This window comes from Oncorhynchus nerka, linkage group LG20, assembly GCF_034236695.1.
Source record: "Oncorhynchus nerka isolate Pitt River linkage group LG20, Oner_Uvic_2.0, whole genome shotgun sequence".
NCBI lineage: Eukaryota > Metazoa > Chordata > Actinopteri > Salmoniformes > Salmonidae > Oncorhynchus > Oncorhynchus nerka.
In genome coordinates, this window is record NC_088415.1 from 41808000 (window position 1) to 41823447 (window position 15448).

Below are 15448 nucleotides of genomic sequence, written 5' to 3' on the forward strand. Positions count from 1 at the left end.
AACCCCACCCCAGACTTAAACTGTTGCTATTTCCTCATGGAGGATGATGTCATCCTCCCGAGTAAGATGAGCTGGCCAATCAGCGGTCTACTCATATACATATTTTTAGTGACCAGTATACACTCACACATTCTGTTGTTGGTACGCCCATGCCTTTCCTACACAGAAAAGCTGCTTTTTAAAGGGTAACGTCAACATTTTTCAATTTGCACTGTTTTCACATATGTTGAGGTTGGGTTGGGGTGGTGCTGTAGATAATAAATATGAATTTGCAGAATTGTGATATTTTCCTTTAACATAATTATCCATTTTTGGAAGGAATACTATTTCACCCATATTTCTCATTCTAAGTCATATTTTATAGAAATCTGGAAACACTGGACAGTTACTTTAATATTGGCTCCTGTTAACACATCTCTTGTTGCGTTTCAGGTGCGAAAGCAGCAGAAGGAACACACCAACCTGATTGCAGAGTACAGGAGCAAGCAGCAGCAGCACCAGCAGGGCTCTAGTCTCCTGGCCCCAGGGCCCTCCACCCAGGGGACCCACTTGCTCTCCAAGATGCCTGGGCAGATGATGATGGGTCAGCAAGGAGGTATACCCGTCAGAATTCCCCCACAGGGGCAGTCTTTCCTAGGAGGAGGCCAGCACCCTGGAGCTCTGGGAGTCAGATCCCCTGGTCCTCCTGGTGGTCCTCCTGCAGGATTCTTCCCCCAGGGTCCAGGAGGAGTCCAAGGGGCAGACCAAAGACTTCTCCAGGAGAGACAACACAGGATGCAGATGATCCAGAAACTACAACAGCAGCAGCAGCAACAACAGGCGATGATGCAAGGCCAGCAGCCCATGCCACATCCAGGTGTCCAACCAGGTATGTTGCCACAGCCAAGCGTCATGGGTAACTCTCTGATTAGTCAACAACAACCAAACCTCCAACAGGGAATTATGCCCAACCAGGCCATGGTGCCCCAGGGTATGGTACCAGGGCAGGCTGTGGCCCAGCCAGCTCAGACCCTGATGGGAGGGCAACCTATGAACCAGCCTCCAGGCATGATGGTTGCTCAGCCAGGCATGATGGGGGCCCAGCCAGGCATACAGCAGCAACAGAGGCCTCAGGTCCTAATGGGCCAGCAGGGAGTAGTGGGACCCCCTCAGCACCATGGACTCAGAGGACCTGGCCAGGCCCAGCTCACACCTCAACAACAACAAATCCTGGCCCAGCGCATGTTGGCGCAACAGAAGCTACAGCAGCAGCAAGTGGCACAACAACAGCTCAGGCAACCACCACCACAGGGCTTCATCAGCCAACCCAACCAGTCTCACGACTCCCAGGGAGGACTCTCTCAACCTGCTACCCCAGGTCAGATGGGATCTTCTCCCGCTTCAGCAGGGGGGAGCACACGGGTCACCCCGCAACCAACTGAGGGGCTGCAGCAGGGGGAGAGTGGAATCCTTAGTCCTAGCTCCAGGACATCTCCACAGCAGGGTGGACCTGGACCTTTAACCCCTGGCCAGATGACCCAACCAGGGGCTTCTGGAGAGCAACAGGCGGTAGTGGGACAACAACAACAGCAGCAATACATGGCCCAGCAGCAGCAACAGGCACCACAACAACCTCCTCAAAATGCTCAAGCTGGACATCAACAGCAAGCAGGTTACCAACAGGCTGGCATGCACCCCCAAGTACAACAGCAGCAATCACAGCAGCAACAGCAGCTTCAACAGCAACTCTCTCTACAGCGACAGAGTTCCCTCAATGCTGATCCCTCAAAGTCTGGTTTGGTTACCGTCAAGCAGGAAGGACAGCAGATGTGTTACATGGCACAACAACAGCAGCAGCAACAACAACAACAACAACAACAACAACAGAATCTTATTCAGCAAGCCCAAGACCCCATTAGACAACAACATGACAATATGGGCCAGATGCAAAATGTGATGGGTCAACAGAACCACCCTGGTCAGCCTCAGCCCGTCCCTGGTATGCCAGGCCACCCTAGTCCCCAGCAACAGGCCCTCATGGCCCAGCAGCAGAAGCAGCAGGCCATGATGGGCATGCTTAGAGCCCAGCAGCAGGGCATGATGCCTGGCCAGAGGCCTGGGTGTCCACCCGGTCAGATACGCACCCCAGTCAACATCCAGACTATCATAGCCCAGAACCCCCAGCTCCGACACCTCACCCCCAACCAGCAGATACAGCACATCCAGGCCATGATCCAACAGCGCCAGCTCCAACAGCAGCAGCAGCAACAACAGGGCCAGATGCTGAGGCTCCAGGTGGGTCAAGGACAGCCAGGCCAGATGAGGCCCCAGGGGCCACTAGGACCGGGGCAGCAGGTGGGACAGGTCCAGAGGATGCCTGGCGGTCTGGAAGCCCAGCAGCAGCAGATGCACTATGGAGGAGCTCTTGGGAAACCAGGGGGAGTGGGCTCCCCGCTACAACCAGGAATGATGGGCCCCGGCCAACCACCGGGTGTGGTGACTCCTCAGATGCAGCAGCAAGGGATCACAGGACCTGTAGTCCAACAGCAGCAGCCAGGAGCCTCGCCTCAGTACGCACTGAGTGTCCAACAGCAGCAGATGATGATACAGCAACAACAGGCCCAGCAACACCAGATGATGAGAGGCCAGGTACCCATGGCTCGCTCCCCCATGGGGCAGATACGTGGTGGGCCCCCCCAGGGCCGCCTCATAAGGCCCATGTCTCCTCGCCAACCGTTGGCCAACTCCCCTGGTGACCCACAGCGCCACTCCATGGCACAGGCGATGGGAATGCGTCAACCCAACCAAGTCATGCAACACCAGCAACAACCACAGATCCACATGGCTCAACAACGCTTCCAGGGATCTCCCTCCCACGCAGGCTCCCCTGGAGGATCCTCAGTGCAGAAACAGGAAGCAGGCATGAGCCCAGCTACCCCAGGAACGCCGCACTCCACCCACGTTGCCTCTCCGTCTGTAACTGACGGGGCAGCTGGGAAAGGTAGTCCTTACAGTCAGATCAAGGCGTCTCCTCTCAGGTCACCTGGAGCATCCAAGAGTCCCCTGGACTACCCTGGGCTTAAGGCGGGAAGTGGCGACCCAACCCATAGCCAAGTCCCTCCGAACGGGCCTTCGCCTCAGAAGGGTGAGAGTGGACAGCAGGGCCAGCAACATCCACAACAGGGCTCAGAGAGCCAGGGTGGTCCTCAATCTCCACCAGGCTCTAGAGAGGGTGCTCTGTGTAAAATGACCCTACAGAACATCAAACAGGAGCCCAGAGAGGTGACTTGTGATGGAGAAGGTGGTGGTGGTCCTCACTCCGGGGCCATCAAGAGGGAGGTGACTGGGGAGCCGGTTGGAGGGTTTGGTATCACTGGTCCTGGACCAGGAGGGGACCCCGGAGCCCAAGTCCCCAGGACTGAGACAGGACAACAGTTGCTGCAGAAGCTCCTGAGGACCAAGAACCTGCAGCTGGCAGCTCAGAGGCCATCTGACGGCATCCACAACGAGATCAATGGACACATCAACAGCAAGCTGGCCATGCTGGAGCAGAAACTACAGGGGACTCCACGCAACATGGAGGTGAGTCAGATATATCCTATCCGTTATGACTGTTCTCGTTTTTGCAAGGTAGTAAGTAGGTACTAGTCATAGAAATATACTTAGATTGTCATATTTTGATGGTACTAGTCCTCTCAAATGGGGGCGATGGTGCAATTCCTTGCTTCATTGCTTTTGTTGGTCCTCATCACAGGATCTGCAGTCCATCACAAAGAGGGCTCCTGTTGCCAAGGTAAAGCGCACCAACAAGCCTGGAGAACGAGCGCCCCAGTCCCGTAAGAAGAAGAAAGAGGAGGTTGGGAAGAGCACTGAAGCCCTGATGAAACAACTGAAACAGGTAAGAGATGACCTCCGAGGCTTGGTGAATGAATACCGGACCTTTTCTCACCGAAACGTAGTGGGACATTTTAATTGAACGAAAGGGTGTTGATTTTAGTGTATGCTGTATTATTTGCTAACTTTGATTTTTTTTTTTTTATCAAATAAACGCTTTCACAAATGCAGTGCATATTTGGTAGGATGCCACTTTTTACAGTAATAGCTCATTTGTCTTTGTTTTGTTTTTTTGTGACAAAAACGTCAATGTTCTCATTATTTTCATCCAGGGCCTTTCTCTCCTTCCCCTGATGGAGCCCTCCATCACTGCCAGTCTGGACCTGTTCGCCCCCTTCGGCAGCAGCCCAGCCGACGGCAAGGCCCAGCTCAAGGGCTCCTTTGGAAATGCAGTACTGGACAACATCCCAGACTACTACTCTCAGCTTCTCACCAAGGTAACTGTCTTGTGTACAGCGTAGACTTACTGTGGTGGTCCAGATTTCCAGCTGCATATTGTTCTTGATGCAGGAGTAACAGTGTCTGTATGTTCTCGTCTTTTATTTATGTGTATTCACCCTCCCAGTAGTTTTAACAAGATGTTCATATTTGTAGCTTTTGAAGCGCTTTCTTTCTGTTATGAAAAGTGCTATAGAAGTTTAAATGATTATCGTTATTCTATAACAACAATCACTTTTATTGCTCTCAATTATCCCACTGTTTAACCACGGCACCCTGTATCCTTAGAGTAACCTCAGTAATCCACCAACACCCCCGTCCTCCCTGCCCCCCACACCACCCCCCTCGGTACAGCACAAGATGCTCAATGGGACGACTGCTGTGGAGGAGCTGACTGAGGTACAGAAGGAGACCGAGACCACAGAGGACACTATGGGTAAGACAAAGTTTTTATAAAAAATAAATGGAAATAAAGCTATTTTGTGTTTTTAAGGTCGTTCTTTTAAATAAAGACTCACTTCGTCTCACTTCCAAGCCTGTATGTTTTGTCATCCAAAACCCCTTAGTAATTTCATGGTCTTTGTTCCTATCCGGCTTGAATGTAAGAGTTTTGTACAGTGCAATCAGATTTGATGAGCAGCTGAACAGTCTGTTAATGGCATCTCTCGCTACAATGTGTCTGCAGATTCTGTCACTGAGGAGGTGAAGAGTATGGATATCCTTGCAGCACTCCCCACCCCTCCTCACAACCAGAACGAGGACATCCGGTATGATATGCAGGGCCTAAATGTTCACCTGTCCTTTTTAAGGGCGGGAGGTTACCGTGGTAATGTGGCTGTCATGTTTGTGCATGTGAGATTGAGTCTGACTAGTAGCCCTGTCATCTTCTCTTCCCTGACAGTTGAAACTCAAACATTGATAAAACAACCTAGCTTGTGAACCGAAACCCAAGGACAAAGTCGCACTTTAGTAGACTTCTGTTTCAAGTAAATTAGACCAACTTTTATGCCAGCCAAACAGTGTTGCAGCGCGAGGTGGGACAGGCTATAGGGTTCGTAGGTCTTTGACTTTTATGTGATGAATTTGCCAGCTATCAAACAAGAAACAGCCAATGCAGCACTTATTTAGCTTTGTATGTGGTCATACCTGACCTATTTGTATTCACAAATGCGAGTGAAATGCTGACACCTTGGAGAGCCCTGACCCCTTTACCCGCCAATGCCAAAATTGACCCACATCCGGCGGGTGGCGGGGTGTTCATTTTAGGCCCTGGTGGTATGATATGACACCTTTCCTAATCCTATGTTAGGGATGGGCACAGTCAGTCAAACGGACGTTCCTATTCGAAATACTTGCGTGAGCATTCATTTCATTTGTTGAAAGAAATTCATAGCCTTTTCATTGTTAAAACAGGCCGTTGTCTCAGTTAAATAAAATTATCTGTGACGTTGCTACACACAAGGATATACCATGGTTTGAAATCCTTAATTTAATAAAAATCGACTTTTGACTTAATGACGTTGTTGTGGACGAGGATGGGGAGCGCAGTAAAATAGCCTCGACTAGCCTAGCTAGCTGGCTAGCGAACGTCTGGCTATCTTAGCTAGCTTCTTTACATTGATTTGATGCAGTAAAGACAGGCACTGCCAAATGGGATGATGGCATTTACATTTGTCAGACTAGCGCTTGTAGGTGGCTACTTTTTTCCTCTCTTCCCCCCTTGGGATCAAATTGTTGTTACTGTTTTGAGCTTTTCCTCAATAGTTTGAGGAGAACCTTTCTCTTTCTCTCCGGAGTAGCTGCCTCTGGCGTGTATAGTATCCGCCCGTCCCATACACAGTGTGGCCTTGACCGACCGTGTTTTCCAGGATGGAGAGCATATGTTTTGCTCTCTATACTGAAAGAACTACTCCGATAATAATGAGTAGTTGATTGCGAACGTTACCTTACTTATATCTTTCAGGATGGAGAGTGACGAGGACAGCGACGCTCCAGACAGTATCGTCCCAGCGTCCTCTCCTGAGAGTGACCTAGGCGACGAGGAGCCACGCTTCCCTCGCCTCCGAGAACCCAAAGAGGAGGAGATGGAGAGAACCATATCCCCTATCATACCACTCATCCCCCGCACTGCCATCCCAGGTAGGTCCACTACACAAGCTTCTGATGTCATGAATAATATAGGCCACTTATTGACAATGCACTTATTGTAAGTGGCTCTTGAGTGTCTTAAGAGCATTGCTAAATTGCTAAAATATTTCAAAATGCAAGCACAAAACAAATAATTTGACTTGCCAGTCCACGTCATATATATTTTTTCTTCCCCTTGTCCAGTGTTCCCAGAGAACAAGCCGTTTGAAGCAGCGGCCGACAAGTTGGCGTCTACAACCAACCCCTGGGACAAAGCCAAGAGCAACGAGGTGGCTGTGACCTTCACACTGACCTCCGCTGCAGCCAAGGTTACTGAGCTTAATCTTCTTCCGTCCCTCTACACCCCTTTTCTGACCCCTATCATTTTCACTTCAACCCATCTCCTATCTAGCCCGGTCCCAGATCAGTTTGTGCTGTCTATACAGATATGGGTTGAAACCGATACGGGACCAGGCTACCTCCTATCTGAACTAAACCATGAACTGTCTGTTGTGGGGAAAAAACGACAACAATTTGGCTAGTTATGATCTTGATGGATGGGTGGGTTGGTATTTCTCCAGAATCTGAACCATGTAATGGTGGCTGTGGCTCAGCTCCTCCACATGCGGATGCCTGGTTCCTATGAGGTGGCTTTCTCTCCCAGCCCGAGCAGAGCAGGAGACTCAGGACCAGGGAAAAGCCCCGAACAACCAGGTACTGGACCGCCAGGTGATTTCTATTACATTTCTCCTCACAGTCAAGTCCCAAATAGAATGTAGCTACCTACCAAATAGGGATTTAACCAGAAACCTAAGATTTAGGGAAGAGGATAAGCTGATCCTAGATTTATGCCTAAGCTTAATGTTTCTCTAGGTTGAACCCCCCCCCCCCCCTTCCATCTTGAATTCTTAGCTAGATAAAATAATTTGTGAAACAGGAAAGAAAATGGTCAGATCTATTGAAGAAACCAATCATCTAATTAGCAAACTCTCCCTTCAGGTGCTCTGTGTGTGAAGGCTGGTGGTATAGATGGTAGTTCAGCCAGCCAAGATGCAGAGTGGCTCAGACAGTTTGATGTTTCTCTGCCAGGCTGCACTCTGAAGAAACAGGTGGACATCCTCTCACTCATCAAACAGGTAGGCCACATTCTCGCTCTTTCAGGGATGTGAATATCCCTTATTAATCAGAAAGTTCCTTTTCTGATATTCCTCCAATAGACAGGCCTGTTCCTCAGCCAAAACATCCCTGAACAGCATTGCTCCAGACTGGCAAACCCGAAATGTATGGCAATCAATGGATTAGGTTGAACATCAAAATATGTTGAATCATGCTTTCTTGCTTGGGACATGTTAAAGGAAACAACGTATTTACTGAATGTCATATCAGTAGTGTACTACATGCAGCTCCTAATAAAGCACTGTGAATGACTTTATTGAGCTCATTACATTAATTGGTATGCGATCAAATCATGGGCTGGACTTTATTGCACAAGTGCCACCAGGGTAAAATGTTTGTTTGGAGGCCTGCTGTACAGTCTCCCTATGATACAACCCTATATATTTATTAGGGGTGTAACGATTCACCGATACGGAAATCCAAAGTTGTGCTATATATCCATTGGCTATGTCATAGATCATGGCCGTCCCCTTGTAATCTGATGGTGGTAGATGCCTAATTTCCCTTATGGCTCAAATCAGGTGCCTACATATAGTGTACACCATAGACATACTTAATTTACACACACAGATTGCTTTGAGTGTCTGGAAATGGAGCTATATAAATCATATACATTAGTCAGGTTAGCTACAGACCTTTGCACATGGCCTTTTTTGTCAAATGTCAGGAGATTCTTCAACATGTTCATTTCTCTCTCAGGAGTTCCCCGAACAGGAGGACAAACCGGTTCAGCACTGTTACACCACCAACGTGTCTGACCTGGATGTCCGCCATCTCCCCGTCATCCCTGTCCAGGATTCCCCGCCCTCCTCTCCCTCTCCTCCTCCTGCTCCTCCTAGTGAACCTGAGCCTCCCACACAGCCAGCCTCCCCCTCCCAGCCAGCCTCCCCCTCTCAGCTAGCCTTTCCCTCTCAGCTAGCCTTTCCCTCTCAGCTAGCCTTTCCCTCTCAGCTAGCCTTTCCCTCTCAGCTAGTCTTTCCCTTTCAAGTTCCCCCCAGCCCTGCTCAGACCACCGTTCAGGTCAAAACGGAGCCTGCCACTGTTCAGATCAAAACGGAGACTGAGGCTGAGGAGGCCATCCTTCCCCCTCCTGTCTTTGTCCCCAACTCTGACCCTGGTGCTGACACTAAGGCTCCTGTTCTTGACTCTGCTGATGCTGAGGCTCCTGCTGCTCAGGCGGACTATGATGCCACGACGGCTGACCAGCCAGCCCCCCATCCCCAGGACACCCCCACCTCCCCCAAGGTGAAGCACCGCAGCAGGCCCCTCTCCCCCGACCCTGAGGAGATGGTGGTCCGGCCCAAGGTGAAGAAGTGGAAGGGCCTCCGCTGGAAGCGTCTCCAGATCGTCATCACCATCCGTAAAGGAGGCTCCAAGAAGGAGAGCAGCCGCGGGGTCTCCGAGCTCATGGAGCGTCTCCGCATCACCCTGAGACCTGACAAGCTGCCCCGGGACAAACGCAAGTGCTGCTTCTGCCACGAGGAGGGCGACGGCGCCACGGACGGCCCCGCCAGGCTCCTCAACATCGACGTGGACCTGTGGGTTCATCTCAACTGCGCCCTGTGGAGCACGGAGGTGTACGAGACGCAGGGAGGCGCGCTGATGAACGTCGAAATGGCGTTGAGGCGCGGGCTCCGCACCCGCTGTGCCTGCTGCCAGAAGACGGGCGCCACCAACAGCTGCAACCGCCTACGCTGCCCCAACGTCTACCACTTCGCCTGCGGCATCCAGGCCCGCTGCATGTTCTTCAGGGACAAGACCATGCTGTGCACCCAACACAAACTGAAAGGGCCCAGCGAGGAGGAGCTGACGGGCTTCTCCGTGTTCCGCCGGGTCTACATCGAGAGAGACGAGGTCAAGCAGATCGCCAGCATCTTACAACGCGGCGACCGCATCCACCTGTTCCGCGTAGGCGGCCTCATCTTCCACGCCGTGGGCCAGCTGCTACCGTCTCAGATGCAAGCCTTCCACTCCCCGACCGCCATCTTCCCCGTGGGCTACGAGGCTACCAGGATCTACTGGAGCACGCGGGTGCCTAACCGCCGGTGTCGGTATCGTTGTCGTATCAGCGAGACGGAGGGAAGGCCGCTGTTCGAGGTACGGGTGCTGGAGCATGGACAGGAGGACCTGCACTACCGGGACACCAGCCCAGAAGGTACGTTCTCTGTCCCCACACCCAGAGCCTGCTCAGGCTGCCTGTTGCAATGTCCAATCACAGAACTGACCACAGTTTGGGTTCATTTGTCTAAATTGCCATTGATTTGGAATTGAGTTGCCTTTTTTTGGGGTAATTGCATCATTGCACCATTGCAACACAGCCATGTCCGTAATTAAAATGGAATTGACTCTGGTCTGTGACCATGTCCTGTGTTTTTCTGCCTTCCCTCTAGGTATCTGGGACAGAGTGGTTAAGTCTGTAGCTAAGCTGAGAGAAGAGTCTGCCATGCTGAAGCTTTTCACTGACCATGTGAAGGGAGAGGACATGTACGGCCTCACGGTCCACGCCGTTCTGCGCATCACTGAGTCGGTAAGAAGTCCTTTCCCGAAATCAGAATCGCCATTTGGCTTTTCCCTCCTCTGCTCTCATTGCTTCCATGACACCAAGTCCTGTGTCTCCAATAACACACACTATTGCCCATTCGGTGCCCTACTTTGCACTACAGCTCTGGTTAAAAGGAGTGCACCGCAGAGGGAATAGGGTGCCATCGGAGGTTTGGATCATCCTTGACTTCACTAACATCCTTTGTGTTACGTTATTAGTTGCCTGGAGTGGAGAGCTGCCAGGACTATGTGTTCCGATACGGTCGCCACCCTCTGATGGAGCTGCCGCTCATGATCAACCCCACCGGCTGCGCCCGCTCCGAGCCCAAGATCCTCACACACTGCAAGAGGTAAGACTGCAGTATAGTCCTCCATGTAGATGACATAGATATGATAATATGCTGTAGCGATTAACTTTAGTCTGATCAAAAGATCCTCACACACGGCAAGAGGTAAGACTGCAGTATAGTCTTCCAAATAGATTTATAGTTATAGAAAATAGTCATAAATAGTATACTAGTATAGAAGATATAGGTGATCTAGATATCGATAAGCAGTGGTTGTCAGCTGGTATTGCACTTGGGACCCAAATAAGACCAGATTGTCTGTCGCAACTCAATAATTGCATTTCAATTTTTTGGGGCCAAAATGGCCAATTGGGAAGCAGCAATTTCTTTGAATGCTATATTGATAGTAAATGTAGCAATTTATGTGACAAGAGAACAACATTCCCACCTTTTCCATTGACAATAATCCATTTTGCCTGTATTCTTGATGACAAATTTTAGTTAGCTGACTGGTTTGAGACCACAACATCAACAAAATCTGCTGCTAATAGCTCTATATAGAAAATTCTAGATAATTGAAGAAATTGTTTATTTCAATTATTCCAAAATGTTCATTTCTATACACGTTCTATCTGGCTTTAGTAGTGTAAGTTCAGACTGGAGTAGTTTTTATCCACCTCCAAAAAATATACATCCTAAAATATTTATTTTACTCAGACACCAGCAACCCATTTGAAATAGATAAGTGGTGTAGAGAAACTAGCTGTGTGGTCTGTTAGTAGTTGTTTATAAAGTTGTTAGTTCGGGCCCATTCTGATTGGTCAAAAAGTGTGTTCCATGCATTAAACACAATAATGAGGGCGCTCTCCCTCACTGTTGACCTAAATGTCCTAAAAAAAGAAGTTTAAAAAAGTGTTTCATCGAATGTTCTAATGAGGAGTGACACTGAAACATTTCTAAACTGAATGACATGATGACTGTGCAGACTGACTCTGATCTAGTTCTGTGTCTCTCTCTCTTAGGCCTCACACCCTGAACAGTACGTCCATGTCCAAGGCCTACCAGAGCACCTTCACCGGTGAGATCAACACCCCCTACAGCAAGCAGTTTGTCCACTCCAAGTCCTCCCAGTACCGGCGCCTGAAGACCGAGTGGAAGAACAACGTCTACCTGGCCCGGTCCCAGATCCAGGGCCTGGGGCTATACGCTGCCAAGGACCTGGACAAACACACCATGGTCATCGAGTATATAGGAACCATCATCCGCAACGAGGTGGCCAACCGCCGCGAGAAGATCTACGAGGAACAGGTGGGTGGCTCGAGTAGTAACAGTCTTTTGTCTGTTTAGTTCCCCTCCAGGCATAACTGTGATTTGAATTGTTGATTTTACACAAAAACTTAACCAAAGGGTGAAAAGACAGATATAGGTTGTAATATTTGTTCATAGTCAGTGTCAGTGGATTGGAGTGTTTTAGAATGACCTCTCTTTCTGCTTGTGTTCTTTTAGAACCGTGGGATCTACATGTTCCGCACCAACAACGAGCATGTGATCGATGCCACTCTGACTGGCGGCCCAGCTCGGTAGGTGTTGGAAGTGTACTTTCTCTTTTTTCCCCCTATTGTGTTTGTCCCGGTCTCACCCTCCCGTTTTCCTCTTCAGCTATGTCAACCACTCCTGTGCTCCCAACTGTGTTGCCGAGGTGGTGACGTTTGACAAAGAGGACAAGATCATCATTATCTCCAGTCGCCGGATCCCCAAGGGAGAAGAGGTGAGACCACAGAGAACCCTGGTCAATATACAGCTTCCTTCACCAATTTAAAAGCCCTAAACGGTCTCTTTGGGGGTCTTGGTTGTGTTACAGTAAAGCAGTGTGACTACTGTTGATGTAATAGTGATATTACAGCACAGTGTTGTTGTTGACCCTCTCTGTCTCTTCTCCTAGCTGACGTACGACTATCAGTTTGACTTTGAGGACGATCAGCACAAGATCCCTTGCCACTGCGGAGCCTGGAATTGCCGAAAGTGGATGAACTAAACGAACAGGGAAAAACAGAGGAGAGAGTCCCTTCTTTCTCCTGGGTGCCAGAACAGAACACTCCTGCTGCGCCAAAGCCTATAGTCTTTAGAACTACTTACCCAGTTCATAAGCTGACGAACGAGGAGGGAAATCTAACCTCCAAATCAATAAGACGAAGACGTTTGCATTCACACCTGTAGCCAAAGGTTTGAAGAGCATTACTGATTCTAAACACAAACAAACCCACCTCTATTGACATCCAGCCGAATGGTGGGACAATCTCTTTGTGGATGAACTGTGTCCTCTGCCAAAAGCAACTCTTTCCTCTACCTACCTACCGCTCCCCCCTTCAACAACTATGGCTGGAATACAATCCTCTAAACCTACCAAATGTTCTGATTCTATGTGATATCAATACTCTCTTAGGACAGATCTCACCTAGAGCTTTGAAGAAGCCATTTTAAGTACTAAGAACAAACGAATGCATTTTTTTTTTAGGGTCTTACCTATCCTATTCTTCTCCCCCCGCACTCCCCCTCTTCCTAACCTAACCCTTAAGGAAAAGACACTCTCCCGTTGTCATTGGTGGAGATTGACTCCCCAACGTGGATATTATTGGCTAGCTAGACAATCCTGAAGACAGTGGCTCTGAGTCTGTATAGAAGAACTATGTATCGCTGATGGAGACGGGAGTAGAAAGATGTCTGATACAATAAAAGTTGTCCTCTAGAGGCACCAGACATAAAGGTTTTATTGGCCTGACTGACTAAAGGAGTTTATAAAAGGTGGGTTAGTTGGACCCCCAGTCTACCTCATTGATCTAGTGGGAGTGACTGCTTACTTTGTGTAAAAACTGCTACTGTGGAAAAGGGGGAAGAAAGGGGTCGGTGGGAATGTTTTCATTAGGCTAATAATATAGCCTTCTCGGACAAGCAGGGAAACTTAACTAGCAGCCGGTTTGCTCTATTCTATGCTGATTTTACAATAATGAGCCAACAATATTACTCTTCATTAATTATCTATACAGACGGAATAATTTATATGATTTTTTTTTTTTAAAGATATCCCATTAAGATCAATCACAAGCTTAACAGGTATCACGAGATGACTCCTGATCATCCTGGATTTCATGTTGCCCGTCTCTGCATATTTATAACACATTTAGATATCATGCTTTTTAGTTGACTGAATGCGCAGTAACATCTAACCTTGCGTTCTGGGGGACTGAGCGAGGGATTGGTGCGTCAACGCGTAAAGCGAAGCAGGATCACTGCGCTAATTTAGTAGATCGTCTTGCCAAAGACCACTAAGTTCAACTAATGAGTGCGAGAAGTGTAACGTACGCTTGCTGCTTTATTCCTTCTGGTCACACGTTAAGCAGAAAGCTTGCGGGTAATAATGCAAGACTACTATCCCGTTTGTGTTCCACCTTTTAGTCCTTGAAATCCCATCTACATTTTTTATATTTTCTTTTCTCGAATGACGTCAACCATGAATCTAGCATCTTCCTCTCTATATCATGTAGTGGACTGTTGTAAACTTTTTTACTGTAGTGAGTCTTTCTCTGCCTGGCCCTGCCTGTCTAACCACACCACAGCTAGGTGTGTTTCTAAAGATCCCTGTGTTGTGGTTTTCTAGTGGTAGTACAGTCTTTTCTATACTGGAGTCTTTAATCAAGGGCAGGGGAAGACTTGTCAAAAAAAAAAAAAGGGCATTTTTCTTTTTTAAATGAAATGAATAACAAAGTAGATCTTCAAAGGGGAGAGTTCTGAAGTCTCCTCTACCCTGACCTAAAACCTCACGTAAGAAAAATGCAAAAGTGTACAAACTGTATATATATTCTATAGGGGGGCAACAAACTCTTTATCCAACCCCTTTTTAATCAATAAAAATCTAAAATTGTAGAGAAATAAAATTGATGAAAGAAATCAACCACTGGATATCATTTTATCAAAGATTATGCTGTGTGTGTGTATATATATATAAATATATGTAAAATGGAGTGTTTTTGCATTTACCTGTTTTTCTATTAGCATTTTTTGCTATAAGCTTTCAAAGACAGTTTGTTAAAATAGGTATGTGAAGATGTCAGGTCTTGACTTGGATGAGAAGCCAAGAGTGAAAGTATGTTGTAGATGCATAATGGAAAGTTGTCAAGATTATTACAACAATGAGAAATCACTTGAAGGGTGCATAGCATTTGTGTATTTATGTCAAATTGTTCATGTATTTGTTCATTTACTTTTAATTTATGCTACTAGTCAATTTTACCAAAACCTCTCTTGATTGGTCACAATATGATCATTAGTATACGGAAAATCTTTAACTTCTCCCTGGCTAGGATATTAGTTAAATATGATTGGTGTTTCATCTTCCCTATAGAAGTGAATGTGTTGGTATACCTTGTGAAAACAGGCTACTCGGTCTGATGTATGTTATGACTAAATATTCAAAGTTAACCCAGTACTTACCTGAGAATAAATTGCACACAATAGTACTTCTCTAAAAGTGGTAGATATTGGGAAAGTATGAGTCAGTGCTATTTTTTTCTTGTCCTGTTTATTTGAAGGGAAGACCATTAGACATTTCGCCGCTCACTGGATTTTAGCCTAAGTAACTTCTTCCTACCTTCTATCATGTTTGAATATCTAATTTAAGTTTTCTGCATATCTTAAATTAAATAAAGAGCTTGCTAAAAGTTGAACTTTTTTTACCTAACTTTTTAAAAATGTTTTACATCTGTACAGCTGAGCTACTTTAAGGGAATATGAATAATTTTTATTGTATGTGGCATGTTTTGTATGGATATAATTTTGAATTGTACATAGAACGACAGAGGTTTTCTATACAGCCCCCCCCTTCCCCCATCCATTTGTCTCTGCTTTTATTTCTTTTAAAGAAAAAATAAAATGCATTTTTAAATATAATTTGGAATCTTATTTTCATTTAAATAAAACATGCGAGTTGAGACTTGCATGCTAAAGTGATA

General features: G+C 47.4%; 1 protein-coding gene across 1 annotated transcript in view; it reads left to right on the plus strand.

Annotated features, from left to right (window-relative positions):
• The window catches only part of kmt2d (lysine (K)-specific methyltransferase 2D), a 41771-nt gene extending 26385 nt beyond the window's left edge, over nt 1-15386 (plus strand). Inside the window, 16 exon segments of the mRNA XM_065005508.1 lie at nt 433-3561; nt 3734-3877; nt 4146-4310; nt 4600-4747; nt 4997-5078; nt 6275-6450; nt 6643-6767; nt 7020-7152; nt 7438-7574; nt 8314-9769; nt 10005-10141; nt 10375-10505; nt 11465-11750; nt 11949-12022; nt 12102-12210; nt 12385-15386. Of these exon segments, the coding sequence (XP_064861580.1) occupies nt 433-3561; nt 3734-3877; nt 4146-4310; nt 4600-4747; nt 4997-5078; nt 6275-6450; nt 6643-6767; nt 7020-7152; nt 7438-7574; nt 8314-9769; nt 10005-10141; nt 10375-10505; nt 11465-11750; nt 11949-12022; nt 12102-12210; nt 12385-12477 (6525 nt within the window). The 3' untranslated portion in view covers nt 12478-15386.
• The last annotated feature ends 62 nt before the right edge of the window (nt 15387-15448 follow it).